This window comes from Lissotriton helveticus, chromosome 12 (assembly GCF_964261635.1).
Source record: "Lissotriton helveticus chromosome 12, aLisHel1.1, whole genome shotgun sequence".
Lineage (NCBI taxonomy): Eukaryota > Metazoa > Chordata > Amphibia > Caudata > Salamandridae > Lissotriton > Lissotriton helveticus.
This window is the reverse complement of record NC_136073.1, coordinates 691,305,793-691,333,112: the sequence shown is the minus strand read 5'-3', so window position 1 is coordinate 691,333,112 and position 27,320 is coordinate 691,305,793. Positions and strand designations below refer to the sequence as shown.

The window sequence follows — 27,320 nt, the reverse complement described above, 5'->3', positions numbered from 1 at the left end:
GCTAAAAAAAGCTTGCAGTTAACTCTCTCTCCAAAGATAACCTTCGTACAGAGAGCAGTAAATATAATCTAAACAAATAACAGAGAGTACAATTATGAACCTTAAAAGCTCAGATAACTCGACCCTACGTTAACTGAGAAAAGCTCCTAAAACATCAGCCTACAAGCAGTGCTGGAACATCAAAGAGCAGCGCTAAAGCAATTTAAATGGAACACCAAGAGAGAGGGCGAAAATGAAGTATGGGCCAAACTTCTATACGTCACCAACAGCAACAACAGCGCCCGTTTCTGGGAAAAAGTAAATGGCTTTATGCGTCCGAAGCACAAAGAAATAGGATCTCACGTCACAGAAGAGATCTGGATAAAATATCTCTCCAGCCACTTCAATGATGATATAGAGGACCTAGGGGCCCAAATGGGGACAAGCAATTTCAAAGAGGGAAATCGGAAAACGTGTATGCTAGAGATCCGGGATCAAGCCCTCTCCGGCATAAGCACCATCCACTCAGAGACATCGAGGTGCCAGCAGTCAGATTTAATAAAAAAACAGATAGCTAAAGGCAGAAAAGAAGGCGCCCCGGGCCCAAATGGCATACCACCTGCCCTCTACAAAGCAAAGAACAAAGAGTGGTCCGAACTCATGCAACCCCTATTCTTGGAAATCAGATTACTAAACAGAATTCCAGAATCTTGGAAGGGCTCGTCGATTGTCCCAATTCATAAAAAGGGAGACAAGGCTGAACCAAACAACTATCGCTTAGTAGCCCTCATTGACAACGAGGTGAAATATTTTGCCGGTACTATATTAGATGAGCTTACACTTTGGGCTGCGTCAAACATGATAATATCGCTGAACCGAACTGGATTCAGAAAAACGACTGGGACATTAACAAACATTCTTGCCATGTCTTTAATCATCGATGCAGCAAAAGCATCTAAGATTCTCTTACATCTGTGCTATATCGACTTTAGCGCTGCATTTGATAACATCGACAGAGGCAGACTTTGGGGGAAACTAGCGTAATGGGGTTTACCACAGCCGGCCCTAAATATGCTGATGCTCCTCCACACGGACACCTGGGTACAGGTGAAATTAGGAAGTGGCACCCACTTGTCCTCAAAAGTACCAACTACTAAAGGCTTGAAACAAGGGTGTGTGCTTGCGCCAACCTTGTTCAATCTTTACATGGCGGACCTTTCGAAAGCGCTCGGCGGCTGTAACTTTAATTCCCCAAGGATAGGAGGAAAAATCTTGAGTAATCTTTTGTATGCAGATGATGTTGTGTTACTCAGTCACACTTACATTGGCCTTCAACGACTCCTTATTGGAATGCAGAAATACGCCAAGGAAAACTACTTAAAAATAAATCTCAGCAAGACACGCACAATGTCATTGTACACCAACAAAAAACAACAGAAGAGCTGGTTTCTTGGCGGCATAAAAATTGACCCAGCTTGCGAGTATAAATACCTGGGAGTCACATTTGATAAGCAAGGCTCTTTTGCACAACAGAGGCAGGAAATAAGAAGGAGAGGCCTATTGATTGCCTTGACAATGAAAAATCTGGCAACTCGACTGATGGGTCAGACAATGACCACGTTCCTGAAGGTAATCCAGGCAAAACTGCTTCCATCGATCACATACGTCAGCGAGGCAATGCGGGGAGGGGACGCCAAGGACCTGGACAGCATACAGGTCAAGGCCTATAGAACAATGTTCTCACTCCCGACTTACACATCTCCAGCACAAATAAGATTCGAGTTCGGCCTCCAAAAACAATACCTAGCCAGGCATGAAGCGTACATCATTTGTTGCCACAAACTAAGAAGCGCGACTACAAACACACAAAACTCTCTGCTATGGAGCGACTTACAAAGCAGGGACACTTCAGAGACAAGAAAATACCTCCAGTCAGCCTTGGAAGTCACCAAACTCTCAGAGCTTTGGGATAAACAAGTTGGGCACGGCAACTTCAAAAAAATAGTCTGGAAAAAAGTCAAACTACTCTCCTTACTGGAGGACAAGGCTTTATTTGCAAAAAGATCACATGCATGGATGACTTTAAATTCCTATAAATCATTAACACCACAAATATACTTTAACCAGGGGTACCCCAAAGCCATAAAATGTACTTTTTAAAGTACAGACTAGGGATTCTGCCATGCACAGGGCACTTACCACCATGGCTGAAGAAAGACGGCAACGAGACCTGCAGGCTATGCAATGCCAACAAGGGCAACATCCTTCATGTAATTTGTCTATGCGAAGAACTGCAACAGGCATGTCAACTGCTTCTCAAAGATCAATTCAAGCGAAGAGGGATTGGCACCAGAAGCCACGCCGTGCTTGGCTGCCTGAATCCATTAAACACGCAACTGAACTGCAGATTTGTGAAATTCTTGAGAGTGGCCGAACAGAGAATGCCAAAACTGGCGGAAATCGCTAAAGACGCAGGTCGAGTAGCAGACTGGCAATAGGACCAAATGGCACCATAGGAACATGACTGCCTAACACCAGTGTGATATCATTCAGCAAGAGAGAGATCAAGGTCGAGCACATGGGGCAGACACAGCATATGGCTGAACAGGATGAGAGCTTATTACAGAGAGACCGGCACTCTTAACAATGTGTTTTATTCTGCATTGCTGAGTTTCTCTTTTTATGTAAAATTTTTCAGTGTTTTATAATTGATGTTTTAAGAGTTTTCTGAAATTTGTATTGCAATGGTTTTAATTAACTATGCAAATAAAATAAACGTACTTACTTACTGAGAGATAGAGAGGGGAGGCTGCTTTAGTGGCTCCAGTCCACTAAGCAACAGATATTCCTGTAGAGGACAGTGATGGGCCATCCAGACCTCAAAGAGAGCCAGACCTCATGAGGACGGCTCTGGAGAGGGCAGAAAATACCTCAAACCCTCCCAAGAGAGCAAGAGCTCCAAAAATGAGAAACATTTTAAAGTCTCCTCAGATCCTTCATCTTCAGCTTCGTCTACTCCTGTGAGAAAGGAAAAGAAGCATCATAGAGCCACCTTCTCAGATTCTGGAACGTTCAGAGGCGAAAAATCGTCATGGACAGCACCGTCGACGACAACCCCCAGATCATTGACAAGTAATACTGTAACATCGTCTACTCCGTCAACATCAGAGACACCGACAACAGTGCCATCTCCGGCCCCATACCATCTGACTGATGTGATCATCATCGACGTCTATCCCATCGACCTCTATACCGCCGACAAAGACTCCATCGGTGAAGTCACCGTTTGTGAGGCAACACTGACTACAATAGCACCATAGACGACTGGCATTTCATCATAGTTGGTTATGATACTGTTGATGATGAGGGTGTCGAAGACATGTTTACATCCGGAGCGGTCGCCATTTAGCAAGATCTTCCCGTTGACTCCCTTGCACCTTTTGGACCTACAGGAGTCGGATAAGGAGGTTGGGGATGGATTATATGGTGTTGCTCATTGTCCATCCAAATTGCATGTACCACCATCTTTAATTAAAGATCTTCAGGCTATGCTGGCTGACTAAAAACAGAGGTTTCCACCCCAAAATATCCAAATAGAGCCACCAACAATTCAGCCGGCCTTAGCAGTGACACTAACAGTACCATGCCCTCCTATACGGGATCAACCCTTCCTCCTCTGTTGAGAAAGAAGAGTGCGAGATCCCAGATCCTACACCTGCAGATCCCTGGGAAGATTGCATTATTCCCACTCTCTCTCCTCCTTGACATTATACAGTGAATTCACCTCCAGAGGACACCGGGGGTTTCCACTATTTAAAGGAGCGGGCTTCCACCAGATTCCATCTTTCCATTGCTGTGAAACCGCCAGACTGCTTCCTGTATGATTTTAAGGAGGAGGCTAGGAAATCCATTCAGACAAAACCGATAATGTCTATATTTGGGAAGAGGGAGTGAAAATAATTAAAACTCCGGCCACAATCCTACATTTGCTCTCGCGCATAGACCGAAAATACAGGGCCTCTGAAGATCCCTCATCCTGCCTGACGGGCCACCCGAGGCCGGATTCCGTAATTTGTCAGGCAGCACAAAGGAGATCAAAGTACCCAGCCACCCCAATCTCAACTCATGGCCTCCTTGCTAGACTTCATCCCTGAAGACAAGAAGCAGGAAGCTAGAAAAATCCTTTTGGAGGGAGAGCAAGCAGCCTTTAGACTATCGATTGTGCTGTGGACATAGCTAACACAGGGTTTCGCCAGCTTGCAAGTGCGGTAGTGTTGAGACGCCAAGGATGGTTGAAAGCCACCACTTTTAGACCTGAAGTACAGACAAAGATTCTGGATATGGCGTTTGATGGGTGCGCTTTGTTTGGTAAACATACTGATGAGGTGCTATTATCTATAAAGGCTGACACAGCTACAGCAAAATCTCTAGGACCCCACCAGTACAGAAAAACGCCTTTTTTTAGAGGAGCAAAAGAATGCGGTTTCACCACCTACAGAGGCAATTATCAGAGAGCACAACATTACCAACCCTATCAGCCGTAATACAAGCAAACCTATTAACCTGCCACCTACCGTCAGTCTTCTACGGCTGGTTTCTCTCGTCAGGGGGGCGCGAAAGAGCATCGGCCCAAGGCAGAGATAATGGAAGAAAACATTGATCTTAGTAGGGTACCAGCTTCCTCCTCCCTATCCACTCCTGTGAGTGCAAAGATCTCCTGTTTCCTTCAGCAATGGGAGAATATAACAACGGACCAGTGGGTACTGGACTTGATTGCCTTCGGTCATACTCTGGAGTTTTTTTTGAGAGACCTCCAACTACTCCACCCATGGGAGCCCTTCCCCCTCGTCTTCATTTATTGCACAAAGTGGCAAAAATCGTGCTCTCAAGTGGAGCCATCAAGGAAGTTCCAACTCTGCAAAAGCGCCAGGGTTTCTATTCCCGTTTTTTCTTAATTATGAAGAAGATGGGGGAATGGAGCCCGTTATTGGATCTCAGAAAGCTAAACAAGTTCCTGAGGAAAAAACATTCAGGATGGTAACTCTGACCCAGAGCCTATGCCTTCTCAACAAAGGAGACTTCATGACCTCCCTCGATTTGGAAGACGCATACTTCCACATCTACATCTATTGGAAGTATCAACAATTCCTCAGGTTCACAGTAGGTTGTACCCACTACCAATTCCAGGTCCTTTTTTTCAGCCTCAAATCGGCGCCCAGAATATTTACAAATGCCTTTCACCATTTGCTGCAGCCCTTCGTTCTCAAGGTCACCAAGCATTCCCCTACTAGGATGACTTGCTGCTGAAACTGATCCTCTGAGGCGGAAGCCGGAGGTTACACTCGTGTTTTTAAAATCTTTTTGTGTTCTATTGTTGTTCACCTTTTAAACTTGCCACTTTAAACCAGAGCTCTACTCCGGGCTAAACCGCCGCTCAGACAGTCTTATTCAGCGGAATTAGCGCTGTATAGGGACACTGTTTGTTTGTTTGTTTTCACGAGCGCCATCGCAGCAGAAGCGAGGCCACGCCCACCAGACAGGCCACGCCCACAAGCCTAGCCAATAAAAACCTGCGCTGACTAAAAGCGCGCCCATTCTGAAACTGATCCTCTGAGGCGGAAGCCGGAGGTTACACTCGTGTTTTTAAAATCTTTTTGTGTTCTATTGTTGTTCACCTTTTAAACTTGCCACTTTAAACCAGAGCTCTACTCCGGGCTAAACCGCCGCTCAGACAGTCTTATTCAGCGGAATTAGCGCTGTATAGGGACACTGTTTGTTTGTTTGTTTTCACGAGCGCCATCGCAGCAGAAGCGAGGCCACGCCCACCAGACAGGCCACGCCCATAAGCCCTCTCCCTAAATGTGCCGGCCATACCAGCGCAGCGGACGAGCGCAGCGGGAGCGCCGTTTGCGCGCCGAAGGCGCGCCTAAGGCAAGCCCGTCTGCGCCCGTCCGCGCACGACCGGGCCTAGGGCCTTACTCGATGCCCGACCCTATCGCCACAAGGAGACACTATTCCCGTCGAGATCTCCTCAGCCTTAGACCTATTAGAAACAGCAACTGCCATGCAATATACGACCCCGACGACCCCTTCATTGGTTGTAACACCTGCAAAACTGGAAACTTACTCCTTCCCAGTGCGATTGCCCTACTCCCAGGTCTCAAAATTGCAACACTCAATTGCAGATCGCTGCCTAAGCATGCCCTACTTATAAACCATCTTATCGTCGACCACGATTTGGACATACTTTTTCTAACCGAAACATGGATCTCCGGTCATTCTAACTCCGACATAGTCGCAGCCCTACCCCCGGGCTTCCTTATCATGTCCCAACCCCGTCCTCTTGGTCGAGGAGGCGGACTAGCCATCATCTACCGTGACTATTTCACCTGTCGCTCTAGTGATATTCAGAGCCAGGAGTCGGAGAGCTGCCTCTTCACGCTCCAGCTTTCCCCGACCAATTCTCTGTCAGGCCTTCTGGTCTATCGGCCCCCAGGGCATTTCGGCCCCTTCTCTGCCGCTTTTCTGGAAACCGTCTCTTCCCTGGCCCTCCTTACATCTAACTTCCTGATTACAGGTGACCTCAACATTCATTTCGATGATCCATTAGACACAGGAGCATCTGACTTAATTTGTGATCTGGGCGCCCTTGGCCTCTTCCTTGCTAATTCAGGAGCCATGCATTCGAAAGGTCATCTGCTCGACCCTGTCTTCTCGAACATTCCTTCCCTTCAGTTCATGAATTCCCTCCCCCTCCCGTGGTCGGACCACTTCTTGGTCTCGGTCCTCCTTCCTGGCTCTTTTAAGAAACCCTATAAACCCTCAACCTTCATCAAGGATAGATCTTGGGCCAGACTCTCGGTGGAAAACTGGGCCCTGGCCCTGGACGCTACCACCCCCAGTCTCTCAGTTGACCCCGCCATTGCGGACACCCAGTTCAGAGACTGGATTTCCTCTTCCCTGGACAGCCTCATCCCCATCAAAAACCGAGAGGTAAAAAATAAGATTAAGGGCCATGCACCATGGTATAATTCCGATCTCAGAGCGCTCCGTAAAGAGTGTAAAAAGACCGAGAGAGTGTGGAGGAAAGACTGGCTCCATAGTAACAAAGACCTATATCACAACGCGGTAAGACGTTACAAAACAGCCTTGAAGCTAGTCAAAGCGACATTTTATGACAACAGAATTAAAACCGCAACAAACTCTTCAAAAGAATCATACCGAATAGTCAAAGAACTATTAAACATTCCAACAGCACCCTCTTCTCACTCCCCCCCCCCAGACAGAAGTAAGGATCTGGCCAACTTTTTCGATTCTAAAATCTTGCGGATACTGGACTCCCTTCCCACCATTAGCCCCCCTCCCATTTCGGATATAGCGGACGGCAACAACAGTCCACAGCTGGACACCTTCAGAGCAGTCTCCCTCACTGAGGTATCTGCCACGCTGGAGAAAATGAAAAGTGGTTCTCCCCTTGACCCAGCACCGGCTAGATTCCTAAAGAAGGTCTCCCACAACATAGCCCCTATCATCAAGGACCTTATCAACACCTCCCTCTCGGAAGGTACGGTGCCCCCCAACTGGAAGAATACAGTCGTTAAGGCCCTGCTGAAAAAGCCCCTACTCAACCCGGACGACATGGCTAACTACAGACCTATCTCGCTGCTCCCTTGTATCAGTAAGATGGCGGAAAAGCTAGTCAACTCGCAACTGTCCCAATTCCTCGAGACTAACCATCTCTTGCGCCAATCCCAAACTGGTTTCCGACCCGGCCATGGCACGGACACTGCCCTCCTCTCTGTCATCGAGGAGGCAAGGTGCATTCTGGACTCAGGAGGATCAGTGGCAGTGATCCTCCTGGACCTTAGTGCCGCCTTTGATACGGTGGATCACCGTGTCCTATTACATCGCCTGGCCAAGGCGGGAATTGTGGGTACGGCACGAGCATGGATTGAATCTTTTCTTTCCAACCGTTCCTTTCAGGTGTGGGACTGCAACTCACGGTCAGAACCACTTCCCCTCAAGAACGGAGTTCCCCAGGGGTCGTCACTCAGCCCCACCTTGTTTAATGTTTATATGGCCCCCCTGGAAGACGTAGTGGCCCCCTATGGTATAAAAATAATAAACTACGCAGACGACACTCAACTAGTCGTCTCCCTGTCCCATCTGGATAACCATCCTGACAGCCTGCTTAACTGTCTCCAGGACATCCATTCCTGGATGTGTGACTCGGCCTTGAAGCTGAATGGTGCAAAGACCGAGATCATGCTCCTGGGCAACAAATGGACATCCATCCCACCAACTGTTTGGCCTGACACCTTTGGTGAAATCCCCTCCCCAAAAAAGGAGATCAAAACATTAGGAGTATGGCTGGAACCCAACTTAACCATGAAGACGCAGGCGGCCAAGACTGCAGGTACCTGCTTTGGTCTCCTGCGATCCGTGCGCAAGATCCTACCCCTTCTCCCCCCGCTATCCAGGAAACTACTGGTCCAGGGACTTGTCTTAGCCCGGCTCGACTACAGTAACGCCATCTACCTTGGGGCTCCGGAATACACCCTGGCCAAACTCCAACGTATCCAGAATGCGGCGGCCAGGCTCATTATGAACCTCCCCCCCAGAGTTTCAGCCAAGCCTGCCCTCAAAGCCCTACACTGGCTCCCTGTCCGCCATAGAGTAGAGTTCAAAGCCCTGTGCACCACCCACAAGCTTATCAATGGAGTTGGCCCTGCCGCTCTGAGACACATGGTCACCCCTTATAAAGCCCCCAGATCCCTCCGCTCTGACGCCGAACATCTGGCTACTGTACCAAAATTCAGGAAGGCTCGCACCGGCGGTCGTCGCTTTGCGGTCAAAGCCTCCATAGGTTGGAACTCACTCCCTCGCAGTCTACGTCTGGAACCCTCGCACACTCTGTTCCGTAAGAAACTTAAAACTCTTCTGTTTCCCAAATAATTCCCTCCCTCTGCCCCTCTCCTGGTCTTCTCAGATTTACAGCGCGGGGATGCCTACGGGTCACCAGGCGCTTTAGAAATCGCAAAATAAATAAATAAATAAATAAGGCACCAACCGCAAGTCAAGCAACCAGAACCACGAACACTTGCCTTCAACTGTTAAGCAAGTTGGGGTTGACAGTGAACATCGCACAGTCTTCATTAATTCCCAGTCAGATAACATTTCTGGGAGCCAGATTGGGTACAGATTAATGCAAAGTATTTTTATCAGAAGACCACCATATCCGTCTACGACAATTGGCTTTGGCCATTTTCAAATGAAAGTCAGTTTCAGTAAGAAGATACAAATCGCTCCTAGGAATGTGCACATATACAACAAGTATGTTCTACATAAAGAAAGAAGGAGCAACCAGGTCTCTCACACTGTGGAACTAGACAACAGGTCATGGAATATCTCTCATGGCCGAGCACGTTTAAGGCTTGCACACAATTGCCACGAGTGGGAACCCGGACAAGACCAACTGTACAGAGTATTTACACTATGGGGGGAAAACGACGCTGGACCTGTTTGTTACGGACGTCAGTGCCAAAGGCCAGTACTATGACAGCAGTTTCCCTCTCCCGCAGTCTCAGGGCAATCCCTTTTTGATGCCATGGTCAGGGATATATACCTACGCCTTTCCCCATCCCATTAATCCCCAGGGTGTTGATCAAGATAAATCAGGAGAATTGCCGCCTGTTACTCATTGCCACAGGTGGCCCAGGCTACACTGGTTCCCAGAACTCCTTCATCTTTCAGAAACCAGACCCATATGTCTGCAGCTGTTCCCCTCTCCCCTGAACGGGGACAACTGTCAAGTGTGCCATCCGAATCTAGAGTTTCTGCACTTGCATGCCTGACTCCTGAGTTCTTGGAGTTTAGAGACATGAATATTTTAGCAGGAATGTAGAGACATCCTCTTGATATCTAGATCAGAAAGTACCAACAGAACGTACAAACTGCAATGGTAAAGATTGTTTTTGGTGCCAACTGAATGGTGTGCATCCATTACAGGCGTGCCCGCAACAGATTCTACCATACTTCCTCTCCTTGGCAAAATCTGGTTTAGCTTTTGCCTCACTTAAAGTGCATCTAGCTTCCATATCTCGTTCTAGAAAAGGTTCCAGCACCCCTTCTCTTTGTGCCTCAAGCCTGATCAAACAATTTATGAAGGGGCCTTTCCACAATTTTCCTCTGTTACGAGCACCTACCCTGGAATGCAATCTCAACGGGTTCCTTGCACAACTCATGGAACGACCATTCGAACAATTCATAAGGCTGAGTTGAAATTTCTGAGTTGGAAAGTCACTCTTCTGCTGGCCCTTACCTCAGCCAGAAGGGTGAGTGAAATTCAAGTGTTCAGCGTCAAGAAGCCCTTTCTACTGTTCAAGGAAGATGCTGTGACCTTATGGATTAATCCTCTGTTTAGTCCTAAAGCACAGTCTCAATTCCACCTTAATGAGCCAGTCATACTCTGGTCTTTTTTCCCACAGCCATCAACACCTGCAGAACAAGCACTACATATGCTGGATGTTAAACGTCGTCTGATGTTTGGGGGGGCGTGGCTTATCCGCGTTGCAAAATGGCTGCATAGAGTGTGAGGTCTGCCAGCCAAGCACACAATCCTCGACAAGACACTCGCTTCCGAGGCCAATTCAGTCGAGAAAGTAAGTGCGACAATGCAGGGGCCACTCAAGAGAAAATATTATGTAGAAGAGACCGCCGTGCAGGCAGATATCGAGCTGAGGACACAAGCTGCGGTCGTGGCCTAGTGAGTCCTACCAGCCCGGTGCCCTCCTGTGGGATGCAGCAGCTGCCCCTCGCGTGAGGTGCCGGGAGGCCGCACAGCGAGCGGAGAAGACGAGTGCACCCTCACCACTGATGCGCTGGACCTCCCTTCCCACCTGGCGGACATCTTTTGAAGGGAAGTTCCCCGGGGCACGAAGACAGGCCCTGGACTCTTACTACCTGGTTCCGGCGCCTGGGGCAGTGCGGCCTGTGTGGGTGTTTGAGACGTGCTAAGCTTCTGCATAAGCACTGGGCACATGCCAAACAGCACCGGAGGTAGGGACACGTCTGGAGGGCCACACCACTTGCCCCGGGAACTCCAAGGTGACCATCCTGCTCGCCTGAGTGAAGCTGAGAAGCCCGCGAGAAGGTTTGCGTGTGCTAGGCGGGCCCACAACACGGCCTGAGGGCCCCCTGTGTGCCGTGGTCCGAAGGAAGACGCAACGCCTCGATTGGACCGGGGCCGAGCCAAGAGATCTGCCCGCCCAATAGGCCAAAGCAAACTCGACGGCCTGATGGGCCCGGCGGCAGTTCCATCAGACGTGGACCCGGTGTGGCGAACGGCCTAGTCCTGGACAGCCAGACGAAAAAGGGTATTGGCGCATGCACGGGGGTGAATGTCATGACCAAGCGGGCCCCTGGGACATAACCACACGCAGGGAACTGGCAGCGGGCTGAGGAGAGACCGCCACACCAGCATTCCCAGAGCAAAAGGCAGCATTCACCTTGCACCGGTCCTTGTACACTAGACCACACCACTCTGCACAGCGGAAGAGTGCCCGGCCCGCCTCCGGCGAGGACCCGAAACTCTACACAACTGCTAAGCAACGGGGATCCAGAGAGCCACAGGTTCCGCACAACTAACCAAGCTGCCCGAACATAGGTGAGGCACCAGCTCACACCAGACTCCCCTTCCTTGGGCGTGCTCACCGCGCTTCACCCGCAGACGATCATGGGCAAGTCAGAGGGAAGGCAATCCAAGTTCTCCTTCGAAAAGAAGCGCAGTGCCAGACAATGGACCTCGAGCTAGAAAAAGGCGTTGCTGCATATCCTCTGGAAGAACTTTACGACGGGACCTACACATTAAAGAAATCCTGTTAGAGGTTACGTCCAGTGTGAAAAACATCAACGCCAAGTTAGACCTCCTCTCTGCGCGCCTAGACAATGTGAACCACAGAGTCCATGCCCTTGACTCCCAACTTGAGCAACTAGAAAAACGCGTGAGCGGAGCGGAGGGCTGCCAGACCACCACATGCGAACATCTCTTGTCATAGATAAGGTCCTGGACCTGATCAAGCAAAAAAATTAGGACCTCTAGGCCCGCTCGCGGAGAAACAACCTTCGGATTACTGGCCTACCGGAGTCCACAGCAGTTGCGTGAATGGAAGACTTCATAGAGACAATGCTACGTTACTTCTTCTGACCTGAACTGCCCCAGTCTTCATAGTTGAGAGGGCGTATAGAACCCTAGGCCTGCGACCACCTCTGGGGGCATCACCTCGCCCAATAGTGGAATGGTCCTAAACTATAAGGACTGCGACACAATCCTCTGTGCGGCAAGAGAGAAAGGGCAGATCCAATATACGGGTGTTCACCTATCCTTCTTTCTAGATTTTACAGTGCCAGTGCAGCTGGTAAGACGTGATTTCCCGCCAGCAGAAAAACTCCTACAGCAGGCCAACCTGAAGTACGCAATGTTATACCCTACCAAGTTAAGAGTAACGCAAGATGGGTAAACATACCACTTCACATATCCTAAACAAGCCCTCAAATTCGCCAAAAAGCAGACACAACCCAAGAACTCATGCAGGGCATCTTTCCAGGCCCCCTTCTATGCACGTCTAAGCGACAACGACTTAACAAAACCTGGTGCTCCTTGAGTCCGGCATATGCAGTTGGAGACATGGTCCCACTGATGGGGGGCTGGTAACTTTCATGTAACTTTCATGCTGTTGACACTCTTATATACCACACTCCACTTGGGTGTGTGTTGTAATCTCTGCTCGCAAACCTGGTAGGGAGTTAAAGAGCTCCTTTACGTGAGACGCTCTAAACATGGCTTCTGTCTCCACAGCATTATGCTCGGCCACCCAGCCTTTATTGGCGGGCTAGTTCACGCAGCAATACCGCTACCCCCAGGGATAAATACCAGATGTTCTTGACATGGGAGAGGGAGGTTTTTTCTCATCCTAATTGTGGTAGGTGTGTGTAGGGGGTGGTGGGAGTGGGATGGGGTTTGCACTGTTCAACTGTTGGGAGTTTATCTACATTGTTTTTAAAAGGTTGGCTACATGACATACGCCTGCATCTCCTTTACTGTTCCAAGCACTCGAGGGAGCATGACTCGCAACATCACCTACACAGGGCAACACCCAGCTGTTTCAATGCACTACAACATTAGAGGGCGTAGATGGGTAGTCTAGCCACAGTAAAGCTCATAACATGGAATGTGAGGGGCCTCAATGATAATAGGAAAATTCGTCTGGTACATGCTTACCTGCTCAGGCACCAGAGAGACATCTGTCTTCTCCATGAGACCCGCCTTGTTGGTCGGGTTCTCCTTCTGCAACTCACAAGAGGTTGGGACACCACTTACTCAGCCAGATACTGTAACTATGCTAAAGGCGTATGCATTCTCATCCGACGGGGTCTGACCTGGACTACAAAACAATGCATCTGTGATAGTGATGGCCGGAACCTTATCCTTACTGGCACACTCTACAACCGTCAATCACCCTTTCCACAGTCTATGGCCCCAACGGAGACGATCCGGAATTCTTCCCCAAGATCTGGCACCTGATCTCAAGCTCGAGTGGACAGACGACGATATGGTGCGGGGACTTCAGTGACCCATTAATAGATTCCTTGGACAGGGAAGGTAGTTTCAGGCGCCCACACCCTCAGGCAACCCGGTTTCATGAAAGAAATACACTGAGAAATCCAAACATACTTCGAACACAACACTAGGTCAGTTGGCTCCCCCGCCATCCTATGGGACGCCTTCAAGGCGGTGATTCGTGGGGAGTGCTTAGCCAAACAACACGGGGTGCTGAGGTCCATTTGCAACACAATTGCGGCACTTGAAAAAGACACTTCGGCATTGGAAGCCCAATTTCATAGCTCTGGCAACACTGACAACCTGTCCATCACTGTGACTCCTACCGGCCGCTATCTCTTATCAACATCGATAATAAAATATTTGCTAGGGTCTTAGCAAACAGGCTGCAACTATTGCTCCCAGTGATGATCAGACCTGACTAATTGGGATTCATACCTGACAGGTCCACAACGCACAACCTCCGAACCATGTTTTCGGTGATGCACTATTTAAACCCCCACTGTGGCTGCTCGACGCCACGAAAGCGTTCGATACACTAGAATGGAAATATATGTTCCCTCAACTGGAGAGAATGGGGCTGGGTCGCATCTTTCTTGCACAGGTTTGCCTTCCTTGCGCCTCGCCCACGGCTCGCATACACCTCAATGGTCAGACCTCAGATCCCTTCCCAATAGACAGGGGCACGCAGCAGGGATGCCCGCTTTCCCCATACTTTTTGCCATTGCCATGGAGCCCCTGGAAGCACAAACACGGCAACACCACCGAATCGGGGACTGGGTTTCTCCACTCAGGGGCTAGTTGTGTCCCTCTATGCGGACGACATCACCCTTTATGTAAATCATCTGGAGCACAATCTCTCACTACTTATCCCCAAAATCGTTCGGTTTGGCAGCATGTCCGGAATCCAAGTCAGTTAGGCCAAGTCCACATTACTTCCCCTAACGGAAGCCACAACTCCATTCTCCATGGAATATCCGCACCAATGGACAAGTGGCCCGGTTAAGTATTTGGGTATCCATGTGTGTAATGACACGGAGGAGGTCTGGAGGGCCTACTTCGGCAATGCAATAAGCTGGCTTGAAGACCGGGTTAACACAAGGAAATGATGGACGGAGCGCTGAAACTTTTCAGACACTTACCCCCAGTCACAGATCTGGGTTGAATCCATCATCGTTCTTTAGCTCACTTTGCTACTTCAGTTCAGACCCAGCTATATGCAATCACAATAAGCCTCGCAAAGCGAGCAGCGCATGCGCGGTGCAACACAGGTCTGTGAGACCTAAAAATGGTGATTCTACCCACGTTTCTCTACCTATTGGTGACCATCCCCATACCAATCACACAGGCTTTCTTGCGGAGACTTAGGTCCAATCTCATAATACTAATCTGGGCTGGGAAGCAGCCTGGTGTCAAATATGAGCTATTGGCGCTACCGCAGGCACAAGGCGGAATGTGAGCGCCAGGTTTACAATTATGCGCCCAAGCACAATTCTTACGCTCCTGGACATATCGCATACCCTTCCAGCCACACGTCACGGTGGAGATAGACAAAGTCTCTCCTTGCCCACTCTCAACAGCCCTATTTCTCCCATTCAAGCGTCTGGGACCTGTCATAGACACTCCACAGTGCTTGAGGTTGGCGTGGATGGGATTGGCGTGCCGCGCGGGACACACATGTCTGTACGCCCTATCAGTTCCGGTGGCGAAACACCCCATGCTACTGCCGATGTTAGACGGTGGTGCCTGCACTCGCGCCAGTAAGCTTGGCATTTGCACATTTGCGGATCTGTACCCAAACAATCGTTTCCTTGACCCTCCTTCCCAGAACCCTGCTTCAAGCGCTCCCCTGGACACCCTCCTATATTATCAATTGCGTGCAACCTGCCGGCAGTGTTTGACACATTTTCAGCCCCCCCTCCCCCTCCCCGCAAACACTAATGGCACTAGAATACATTTATAAAGCCAGTACTGCACGCAAACTCATTACATCCTTGTATAACCACATGCAATGCTCGGAGCCTGCGACAGACACACCAGCAGGGGATACATGGGGTAATGATCTCCCTGCAGACGAGCAGTGGACCTTCTGCTCTGGCCAGCTTGAACTCCTGTCCCCTAACTACAGACTATGCCTCGTACATTTCAAATTCTTAAACCGGGTATATCGAATACCCGTTCAGACACATAGAATGGGAATCTCTCCAGATTCTCACTGTACCCGATGCCATTCGCCGGGGGCGGACTTCCTCCACCTCGCTTGACAGTGCCCTGCCATAGCCGCCTACCGGGCAGAGATATTTAATACTATTGGGAAAATCATAGATGTACAACTAGACCCCTCCCCGCTATTGGGACTCTAGGGATACATGGCAGACGTGGACCGTGGTGTCCAGAAACATGTTGCGCTATTGCTACTTTAAGCAAAACGTAGAGTCGCAATGAACTGGGGCGGGCCCGAGCATCACAAGCTCGCGATTGGGTCAAAGACACTGCATACTGTCTAGACCAACTGCCCAACTATTGGGAACTGATGCCAGTGAAATCACACCCTCATGATATATGGGAACCTTTCACCACCTACCTCCAGCTAGCGGAGCCCTCCCATTCAGACCCAGTCAAACAGAACCCGGATCATTTGCCTTCAGACTATCAGCCCATCCTTTCACTACACAAGAATACTCTGGCCCCTTGCTTTCCCTTCCGACTAGCCCTTTGCACTGTTAGATGCCATACCCTAGAGGAATGCTAGAGAGGCCGCAGGGGGGAGACGGTGCCAACGGAGGAGAGGTGCAGCCTTTTTTCTGATGTCTTACATGTACAAGCTTTTATCTTACTGTGCCCCTTGAATGTCAATGTTTACAAATGCAATGGTATTTATGATGCATGTGCTCTGTCATTCAAATCTACATTCAGTATAATGTTTGCAACATTGCCAACGATTTAAATAAAGATTAAAACAAAACGTTGCCTTAAGTTCTATCTTTAAAGAATGAAGGACATTCGAAAGACTGATCAACTATTAGTGGCCTATGGCCAAGGCAGAGCAGGAACTGTGATAACGAAACCCACCATCGCATGGTGGATATCGGTGGCGATACAGTTCTTTCACTTCAAAGCTAACAAACCTTTGGAAAGAAGAACAAAAGCTCACTCCACCAGACCAGTTGCCACGTCAGCTGCCCTCTTCACTAGAGCAACTCTGGAGAAAATGTAACGTGCTGTAACCTGGAGGAACACTTGTACCTTCACGCAGCATTACTGCTTGGAGTCCGGTCAAGATGCAGACTCGGCTGTGGGTCAAGTGGTGCTCCGTCACATCTTCCATTAAGGTAGGCCTCTTTCTAGCTCTTAGAGTATTTTTGTTCTCATGGTGATCTCATGTGCTTACATGTTCGTGATTATGTTTAGTGTGACTATGTAAGGTGTATTATAAGTTATTTTTTCTGTCTCTTTTTGCTACTCTGTACATGAAAAGGCGAAGTACATGACAGATAAGTTGGGTTTTGCTTACAATTGCGTTCTGTACATTTGTTCTCTTCCATCCTATTTATTTTTTTAAATAGAAAAAGGAAATGCACAGGCGCTTCTTTCATTGTATCTATTGTGTTACTTGAAACTTGAGGGATTCAGTATACTTTAGAGGTCTCCCACCATCCACAACAGAAATAACACTATTGGATGTCACATCTAGCTATTCTTGCAGTTGTCACATTCGACTTTTTTAATTTTTACACTGCCAGTACCAAATGTCTTGATGTCAAGATCTGCGACCTGAAACTATCACAAACTTGGGGGGGGGGGGGTGTTATGTTTCCTCTACATGTGCAATATTTCTGCTGCTCTTAGGGAGATCAGCTTTCCGAGGACAACACTTCCTTGCTATTCTGATTCAGACATGTGAATCTATGAAAGATACCCCAATATTGGATAAGAAAATATGTTACGTACCTGTAACTACAGTTATCCAGTATTTGTGTCTTGCATAGATTCACATGCACCCACCCTCCTCCCCGTAGAGGCTGTTTCTATGTTGTGTAATAAGATACTCACTTCTCAGTTGTACTGGGAAATTCTGAGGGAAACTGCCTCTGCAAGGAGAGTTCTAGGGGGTGGTAGCAGCTGAATGGCTGCATTCAACATTTGCTCCTTTTTTTAAAAGGACATAGATAGGCTATTTAAAGCATGGCTCAGGGCCATTATAGCCTATTGCATTACTTACATACTGCTTGATTATGTTACCGTGGGACTCCCATCTCGACAACGGGAAATGATTCCGGCATGTGAATCTATGAAAGATACCAATACTGGATAACTGGAGTTACAGGTAAGAAACGTATTTTCTTCTCTTTGGCATTGGAAGAAAGGGGTGGGAATTCTAGACTCTCCCTCAGCTCAAAGTCCTTTTGAACCCTCAAGCCCAAAATGAGGGGAGCTTTCTCATGAAGCCTGCCTGCCCCTCACTCTCCAACCTGATGTGCCAAGAATTAAAGACAAAATGGTAACTTTTGATTTAAAACCCGATGGAGAGAAAGAGTGACCCATCTAGGGGTAGAATTGCATATTGTGCAACCAGAAAATGTGGGATCCATCCCGGCTTCCCCATTTGACCAAGTTGTGTGCTCCTAGGCAAATACTTTTCACCATGCTTCCTTTCTCTTCATTAATCTAAGGGAGATTAGGTTGTACTCTCTACAAAAACCTCTCTTGTTTGATTTAATAGACTATAATATGGCAAAGTGTATAATATGAATCTAGGCCACGTATATGGTCACATTACAACTGACTTGTCTCTTCGTTTACTAATGGTATGGTCTTCAGCGTGGGAGGAGGCATGAATGTTTCCAAGTTCATGTTTAAAAACTCACTTTTAATACATGCCACACAATGCAGTAATGTAATCTGGTGTACAAAGGTGAAACACTTCCACATGTTAAAGAATTACAGTTTTTGGATTTTTGAAGAGACTCTATTATATTTTTATATGATCTTTGTTGCACGATTTAAATTAAAAGTATGTGTTCATTCCACTGAACTGGACTGTGTACCTTAATATGGCTTATATCTTCCACTGTGGTGGGACAACTGACTCTGCCTTTATTGTGTTGTATCATAAGTCTATAAACTACAATATATATATGTGTGTGTATATATATATATATATATATATATATATATATATATATATATATATATATATATATATATATATATATATATATTCCAGCTCCGAAGTACCCAACGTACAAAGGAGCACCCGGACCTCAGCTGCACACAAGGAGCCTTGAATGGTAAGCACGCCTCCAGCACAACGATATCCTTTGACTGTTCAAACTGCCCTGGATGCCTGACGCGTTTCGAAGTGTCCCCACTTCTCTTCAGAGGCTTTGGCAGTTATGAAGGAGCGCTTGAGGCACCACACCCCTTCTTGCTTAGATGCACGCCATAGATGGGACTTATGGGACTTGTAGTGCCTCACATCGCGCTAATGTTCAGTTGGTAACTATTTCAAGCCCACAGATGGGCCTCGCTGTGTGGAATTCGTGCAGAATCCATACGCTGCTGTCCCATGTTCTCGGCCCGTAGTCAAGACCGCATGGCCCCTGGTTCTTTCAGGGTGGTGCTCCTTTTGCGGCATGGGTCGCCGCGTAAATATTCCAGCTCCGAAGTACCCAACGTACAAAGGAGCACCCGGACCTCAGCTGCACACAAGGAGCCTTGAATGGTAAGCACGCCTCCAGCACAACGATATCCTTTGACTGTTCAAACTGCCCTGGATGCCTGACACGTTTCGAAGTGTCCCCACTTCTCTTCAGAGGCTTTGGCAGTTATGAAGGAGCGCTTGAGGCACCACACCCCTTCTTGCTTAGATGCACGCCATAGATGGGACTTATGGGACTTGTAGTGCCTCACATCGCGCTAATGTTCAGTTGGTAACTATTTCAAGCCCACAGATGGGCCTCGCTGTGTGGAATTCGTGCAGAATCCATACGCTGCTGTCCCATGTTCTCGGCCCGTAGTCAAGACCGCATGGCCCCTGGTTCTTTCAGGGTGGTGCTCCTTTTGCGGCATGGGTCGCCGCGTAAATATTCCAGCTCCGAAGTACCCAACGTACAAAGGAGCACCCGGACCTCAGCTGCACACAAGGAGCCTTGAATGGTAAGCACGCCTCCAGCACAACGATATCCTTTGACTGTTCAAACTGCCCTGGATGCCTGACGCGTTTCGAAGTGTCCCCACTTCTCTTCAGAGGCTTTGGCAGTTATGAAGGAGCGCTTGAGGCACCACACCCCTTCTTGCTTAGATGCACGCCATAGATGGGACTTATGGGACTTGTAGTGCCTCACATCGCGCTAATGTTCAGTTGGTAACTATTTCAAGCCCACAGATGGGCCTCGCTGTGTGGAATTCGTGCAGAATCCATACGCTGCTGTCCCATGTTCTCGGCCCGTAGTCAAGACCGCATGGCCCCTGGTTCTTTCAGGGTGGAGCTCCTTTTGCGGCATGGGTCGCCGCGTAAATATTCCAGCTCCGAAGTACCCAACGTACAAAGGAGCACCCGGACCTCAGCTGCACACAAGGAGCCTTGAATGGTAAGCACGCCTCCAGCACAACGATATCCTTTGACTGTTCAAACTGCCCTGGATGCCTGACGCGTTTCGAAGTGTCCCCACTTCTCTTCAGAGGCTTTGGCAGTTATGAAGGAGCGCTTGAGGCACCACACCCCTTCTTGCTTAGATGCACGCCATAGATGGGACTTATGGGACTTGTAGTGCCTCACATCGCGCTAATGTTCAGTTGGTAACTATTTCAAGCCCACAGATGGGCCTCGCTGTGTGGAATTCGTGCAGAATCCATACGCTGCTGTCCCATGTTCTCGGCCCGTAGTCAAGACCGCATGGCCCCTGGTTCTTTCAGGGTGGTGCTCCTTTTGCAGCATGGGTCGCCGCGTAAATATTCCAGCTCCGAAGTACCCAACGTACAAAGGAGCACCCAGACCTCAGCTGCACACAAGGAGCCTTGAATGGTAAGCACGCCTCCAGCACAACGATATCCTTTGACTGTTCAAACTGCCCTGGATGCCTGACACGTTTCGAAGTGTCCCCACTTCTCTTCAGAGGCTTTGGCAGTTATGAAGGAGCGCTTGAGGCACCACACCCCTTCTTGCTTAGATGCACGCCATAGATGGGACTTATGGGACTTGTAGTGCCTCACATCGCGCTAATGTTCAGTTGGTAACTATTTCAAGCCCACAGATGGGCCTCGCTGTGTGGAATTCGTGCAGAATCCATACGCTGCTGTCCCATGTTCTCGGCCCGTAGTCAAGACCGCATGGCCCCTGGTTCTTTCAGGGTGGTGCTCCTTTTGCGGCATGGGTCGCCGCGTAAATATTCCAGCTCCGAAGTACCCAACGTACAAAGGAGCACCCGGACCTCAGCTGCACACAAGGAGCCTTGAATGGTAAGCACGCCTCCAGCACAACGATATCCTTTGACTGTTCAAACTGCCCTGGATGCCTGACGCGTTTCGAAGTGTCCCCACTTCTCTTCAGAGGCTTTGGCAGTTATGAAGGAGCGCTTGAGGCACCACACCCCTTCTTGCTTAGATATACGCCATAGATGGGACTTATGGGACTTGTAGTGCCTCACATCGCGCTAATGTTCAGTTGGTAACTATTTCAAGCCCACAGATGGGCCTCGCTGTGTGGAATTCGTGCAGAATCCATACGCTGCTGTCCCATGTTCTCGGCCCGTAGTCAAGACCGCATGGCCCCTGGTTCTTTCAGGGTGGTGCTCCTTTTGCGGCATGGGTCGCCGCGTAAATATTCCAGCTCCGAAGTACCCAACGTACAAAGGAGCACCCGGACCTCAGCTGCACACAAGGAGCCTTGAATGGTAAGCACGCCTCCAGCACAACGATATCCTTTGACTGTTCAAACTGCCCTGGATGCCTGACGCGTTTCGAAGTGTCCCCACTTCTCTTCAGAGGCTTTGGCAGTTATGAAGGAGCGCTTGAGGCACCACACCCCTTCTTGCTTAGATGCACGCCATAGATGGGACTTATGGGACTTGTAGTGCCTCACATCGCGCTAATGTTCAGTTGGTAACTATTTCAAGCCCACAGATGGGCCTCGCTGTGTGGAATTCGTGCAGAATCCATACGCTGCTGTCCCATGTTCTCGGCCCGTAGTCAAGACCGCATGGCCCCTGGTTCTTTCAGGGTGGTGCTCCTTTTGCGGCATGGGTCGCCGCGTAAATATTCCAGCTCCGAAGTACCCAACGTACAAAGGAGCACCCGGACCTCAGCTGCACACAAGGAGCCTTGAATGGTAAGCACGCCTCCAGCACAACGATATCCTTTGACTGTTCAAACTGCCCTGGATGCCTGACGCGTTTCGAAGTGTCCCCACTTCTCTTCAGAGGCTTTGGCAGTTATGAAGGAGCGCTTGAGGCACCACACCCCTTCTTGCTTAGATGCACGCCATAGATGGGACTTATGGGACTTGTAGTGCCTCACATCGCGCTAATGTTCAGTTGGTAACCATTTCAAGCCCACAGATGGGCCTCGCTGTGTGGAATTCGTGCAGAATCCATACGCTGCTGTCCCATGTTCTCGGCCCGTAGTCAAGACCGCATGGCCCCTGGTTCTTTCAGGGTGGTGCTCCTTTTGCGGCATGGGTCGCCGCGTAAATATTCCAGCTCCGAAGTACCCAACGTACAAAGGAGCACCCGGACCTCAGCTGCACACAAGGAGCCTTGAATGGTAAGCACGCCTCCAGCACAACGATATCCTTTGACTGTTCAAACTGCCCTGGATGCCTGACGCGTTTCGAAGTGTCCCCACTTCTCTTCAGAGGCTTTGGCAGTTATGAAGGAGCGCTTGAGGCACCACACCCCTTCTTGCTTAGATGCACGCCATAGATGGGACTTATGGGACTTGTAGTGCCTCACATCGCGCTAATGTTCAGTTGGTAACTATTTCAAGCCCACAGATGGGCCTCGCTGTGTGGAATTCGTGCAGAATCCATACGCTGCTGTCCCATGTTCTCGGCCCGTAGTCAAGACCGCATGGCCCCTGGTTCTTTCAGGGTGGTGCTCCTTTTGCGGCATGGGTCGCCGCGTAAATATTCCAGCTCCGAAGTACCCAACGTACAAAGGAGCACCCGGACCTCAGCTGCACACAAGGAGCCTTGAATGGTAAGCACGCCTCCAGCACAACGATATCCTTTGACTGTTCAAACTGCCCTGGATGCCTGACGCGTTTCGAAGTGTCCCCACTTCTCTTCAGAGGCTTTGGCAGTTATGAAGGAGCGCTTGAGGCACCACACCCCTTCTTGCTTAGATGCACGCCATAGATGGGACTTATGGGACTTGTAGTGCCTCACATCGCGCTAATAATCAGTTGGTAACTATTTCAAGCCCACAGATGGGCCTCGCTGTGTGGAATTCGTGCAGAATCCATACGCTGCTGTCCCATGTTCTCGGCCCGTAGTCAAGACCGCATGGCCCCTGGTTCTTTCAGGGTGGTGCTCCTTTTGCGGCATGGGTCGCCGCGTAAATATTCCAGCTCCGAAGTACCCAACGTACAAAGGAGCACCCGGACCTCAGCTGCACACAAGGAGCCTTGAATGGTAAGCACGCCTCCAGCACAACGATATCCTTTGACTGTTCAAACTGCCCTGGATGCCTGACGCGTTTCGAAGTGTCCCCACTTCTCTTCAGAGGCTTTGGCAGTTATGAAGGAGCGCTTGAGGGACCACACCCCTTCTTGCTTAGATGCACGCCATAGATGGGACTTATGGGACTTGTAGTGCCTCACATCGCGCTAATGTTCAGTTGGTAACTATTTCAAGCCCACAGATGGGCCTCGCTGTGTGGAATTCATGCAGAATCCATACGCTGCTGTCCCATGTTCTCGGCCCGTAGTCAAGACCGCATGGCCCCTGGTTCTTTCAGGGTGGTGCTCCTTTTGCGGCATGGGTCGCCGCGTAAATATTCCAGCTCCGAAGTACCCAACGTACAAAGGAGCACCCGGACCTCAGCTGCACACAAGGAGCCTTGAATGGTAAGCACGCCTCCAGCACAACGATATCCTTTGACTGTTCAAACTGCCCTGGATGCCTGACGCGTTTCGAAGTGTCCCCACTTCTCTTCAGAGGCTTTGGCAGTTATGAAGGAGCGCTTGAGGCACCACACCCCTTCTTGCTTAGATGCACGCCATAGATGGGACTTATGGGACTTGTAGTGCCTCACATCGCGCTAATGTTCAGTTGGTAACTATTTCAAGCCCACAGATGGGCCTCGCTGTGTGGAATTCGTGCAGAATCCATACGCTGCTGTCCCATGTTCTCGGCCCGTAGTCAAGACCGCATGGCCCCTGGTTCTTTCAGGGTGGTGCTCCTTTTGCGGCATGGGTCGCCGCGTAAATATTCCAGCTCCGAAGTACCCAACGTACAAAGGAGCACCCGGACCTCAGCTGCACACAAGGAGCCTTGAATGGTAAGCACGCCTCCAGCACAACGATATCCTTTGACTGTTCAAACTGCCCTGGATGCCTGACGCGTTTCGAAGTGTCCCCACTTCTCTTCAGAGGCTTTGGCAGTTATGAAGGAGCGCTTGAGGCACCACACCCCTTCTTGCTTAGATGCACGCCATAGATGGGACTTATGGGACTTGTAGTGCCTCACATCGCGCTAATGTTCAGTTGGTAACTATTTCAAGCCCACAGATGGGCCTCGCTGTGTGGAATTCGTGCAGAATCCATACGCTGCTGTCCCATGTTCTCGGCCCGTAGTCAAGACCGCATGGCCCCTGGTTCTTTCAGGGTGGTGCTCCTTTTGCGGCATGGGTCGCCGCGTAAATATTCCAGCTCCGAAGTACCCAACGTACAAAGGAGCACCCGGACCTCAGCTGCACACAAGGAGCCTTGAATGGTAAGCACGCCTCCAGCACAACGATATCCTTTGACTGTTCAAACTGCCCTGGATGCCTGACGCGTTTCGAAGTGTCCCCACTTCTCTTCAGAGGCTTTGGCAGTTATGAAGGAGCGCTTGAGGCACCACACCCCTTCTTGCTTAGATGCACGCCATAGATGGGACTTATGGGACTTGTAGTGCCTCACATCGCGCTAATGTTCAGTTGGTAACTATTTCAAGCCCACAGATGGGCCTCGCTGTGTGGAATTCGTGCAGAATCCATACGCTGCTGTCCCATGTTCTCGGCCCGTAGTCAAGACCGCATGGCCCCTGGTTCTTTCAGGGTGGTGCTCCTTTTGCGGCATGGGTCGCCGCGTAAATATTCCAGCTCCGAAGTACCCAACGTACAAAGGAGCACCCGGACCTCAGCTGCACACAAGGAGCCTTGAATGGTAAGCACGCCTCCAGCACAACGATATCCTTTGACTGTTCAAACTGCCCTGGATGCCTGACGCGTTTCGAAGTGTCCCCACTTCTCTTCAGAGGCTTTGGCAGTTATGAAGGAGCGCTTGAGGCACCACACCCCTTCTTGCTTAGATGCACGCCATAGATGGGACTTATGGGACTTGTAGTGCCTCACATCGCGCTAATGTTCAGTTGGTAACTATTTCAAGCCCACAGATGGGCCTCGCTGTGTGGAATTCGTGCAGAATCCATACGCTGCTGTCCCATGTTCTCGGCCCGTAGTCAAGACCGCATGGCCCCTGGTTCTTTCAGGGTGGTGCTCCTTTTGCGGCATGGGTCGCCGCGTAAATATTCCAGCTCCGAAGTACCCAACGTACAAAGGAGCACCCGGACCTCAGCTGCACACAAGGAGCCTTGAATGGTAAGCACGCCTCCAGCACAACGATATCCTTTGACTGTTCAAACTGCCCTGGATGCCTGACGCGTTTCGAAGTGTCCCCACTTCTCTTCAGAGGCTTTGGCAGTTATGAAGGAGCGCTTGAGGCACCACACCCCTTCTTGCTTAGATGCACGCCATAGATGGGACTTATGGGACTTGTAGTGCCTCACATCGCGCTAATGTTCAGTTGGTAACTATTTCAAGCCCACAGATGGGCCTCGCTGTGTGGAATTCGTGCAGAATCCATACGCTGCTGTCCCATGTTCTCGGCCCGTAGTCAAGACCGCATGGCCCCTGGTTCTTTCAGGGTGGTGCTCCTTTTGCGGCATGGGTCGCCGCGTAAATATTCCAGCTCCGAAGTACCCAACGTACAAAGGAGCACCCGGACCTCAGCTGCACACAAGGAGCCTTGAATGGTAAGCACGCCTCCAGCACAACGATATCCTTTGACTGTTCAAACTGCCCTGGATGCCTGACGCGTTTCGAAGTGTCCCCACTTCTCTTCAGAGGCTTTGGCAGTTATGAAGGAGCGCTTGAGGCACCACACCCCTTCTTGCTTAGATGCACGCCATAGATGGGACTTGTAGTGCCTCACATCGCGCTAATGTTCAGTTGGTAACTATTTCAAGCCCACAGATGGGCCTCGCTGTGTGGAATTCGTGCAGACTGAACATTAGCGCAACGTGAGGCACTACAGGTCCCATAAGTCCCATCCAGGGCGTGCATCCATGCAAGAAGGGGGGTGGTGCCTCAAGCGCTCCTTCATAACTGCCAAAGCCTCTGAAGAGAAGTGGGGACACTTCGAAACGCGTCAGGCATCCAGGGCAGTTTGAACAGTTAAACGATATCGTTGTGCTGGAGGCGTGCTTACCATTTAAGGCTCCTTGTGTGCAGCTGAGGTCCGGGTGCTCCTTTGTACGTTGGGTACTTCGGAGCTTAAATATATATATATATATATATATATATATATATTTATATATAGTGTGTGTATGAGTAGATAAATACTGTTTATTTTTATATGCATTAACAAACCACAAACCAGGTCAATGTAAGTTCACACAGTCTTAACACTTAAGTGTACCCAACATGCTTGTACTGCTGTAGTGCAGAGGCTATTAAGTACTGTGGTGTTTAAGTAAGAAATACGTATAAAAAACGTATCTGAAAATGTTTTAGAGTAGACTATATATCTGTGAAATATTGAGTCAACATAGATGAACTGTAGCCCAAACGTTGCTGAAATGATTTCAGTTAAATGGCACACCTATTTTTTTTCATGTGGATTGGGCCATATTCCTGGCTGTGTTTTGTGACTCTCAAATTTTTAATACTGACTAAAGGTAAATGTACTGAGTAGAAGCTAAATAAATATGTCTATATCCTGTGCCTCATAAACTCGATGGCTCTAAAATGTCCTGGTGTATTACATGATTGGCAAGTATTCCTTAACACATTTTTACCAGGTATTAAAGAGGTGGCCAATGTTTGCAACCAGAGTCTAATGAAGCTAGTCACTCCTGAGGACGATGAGATAGATGAAGTGAGACAGCCTGCTCTTCTGCCTGAGTCCACAGCTGACGAGTCCAGCGTAAATGAGCCCAATGCGAACAAGAACACGGAGTCTGCTGGTGAGCTACTGAATTGTCGGAGTCTATGCCGCAGTGTGGCTACATACGCATTGTCACCTAAAATCATCTGCCACTAAATTGCTTTACCCTTGGCCTCTCGCTCATTGTGCTAAATGGTAAACCATTTACTTTTGTCTGGATTTGCATGCACTCTGTACCTACAGTGTTTTAACCTAATGTGAACCGTAATATCGGAGTTCCCCTCTGTGAAACACTGAAGGAGTGAAAGCTATTGGGTCTGAGATGCTTCTATACAAAACATAGTGGGAGCCACTA

General features: G+C 49.3%; 1 protein-coding gene across 1 annotated transcript in view; it reads left to right on the top strand.

Annotated features, from left to right (window-relative positions):
• The window catches only part of VAC14 (VAC14 component of PIKFYVE complex), a 1,984,055-nt gene that overhangs the window by 581,349 nt on the left and 1,375,386 nt on the right, over positions 1-27,320 (top strand). Inside the window, exon 10 of the mRNA XM_078670682.1 lies at positions 26,880-27,044. Coding sequence (XP_078526808.1) covers positions 26,880-27,044 — 165 coding nt within the window. The remainder of the gene's footprint in view (positions 1-26,879; positions 27,045-27,320) is intronic.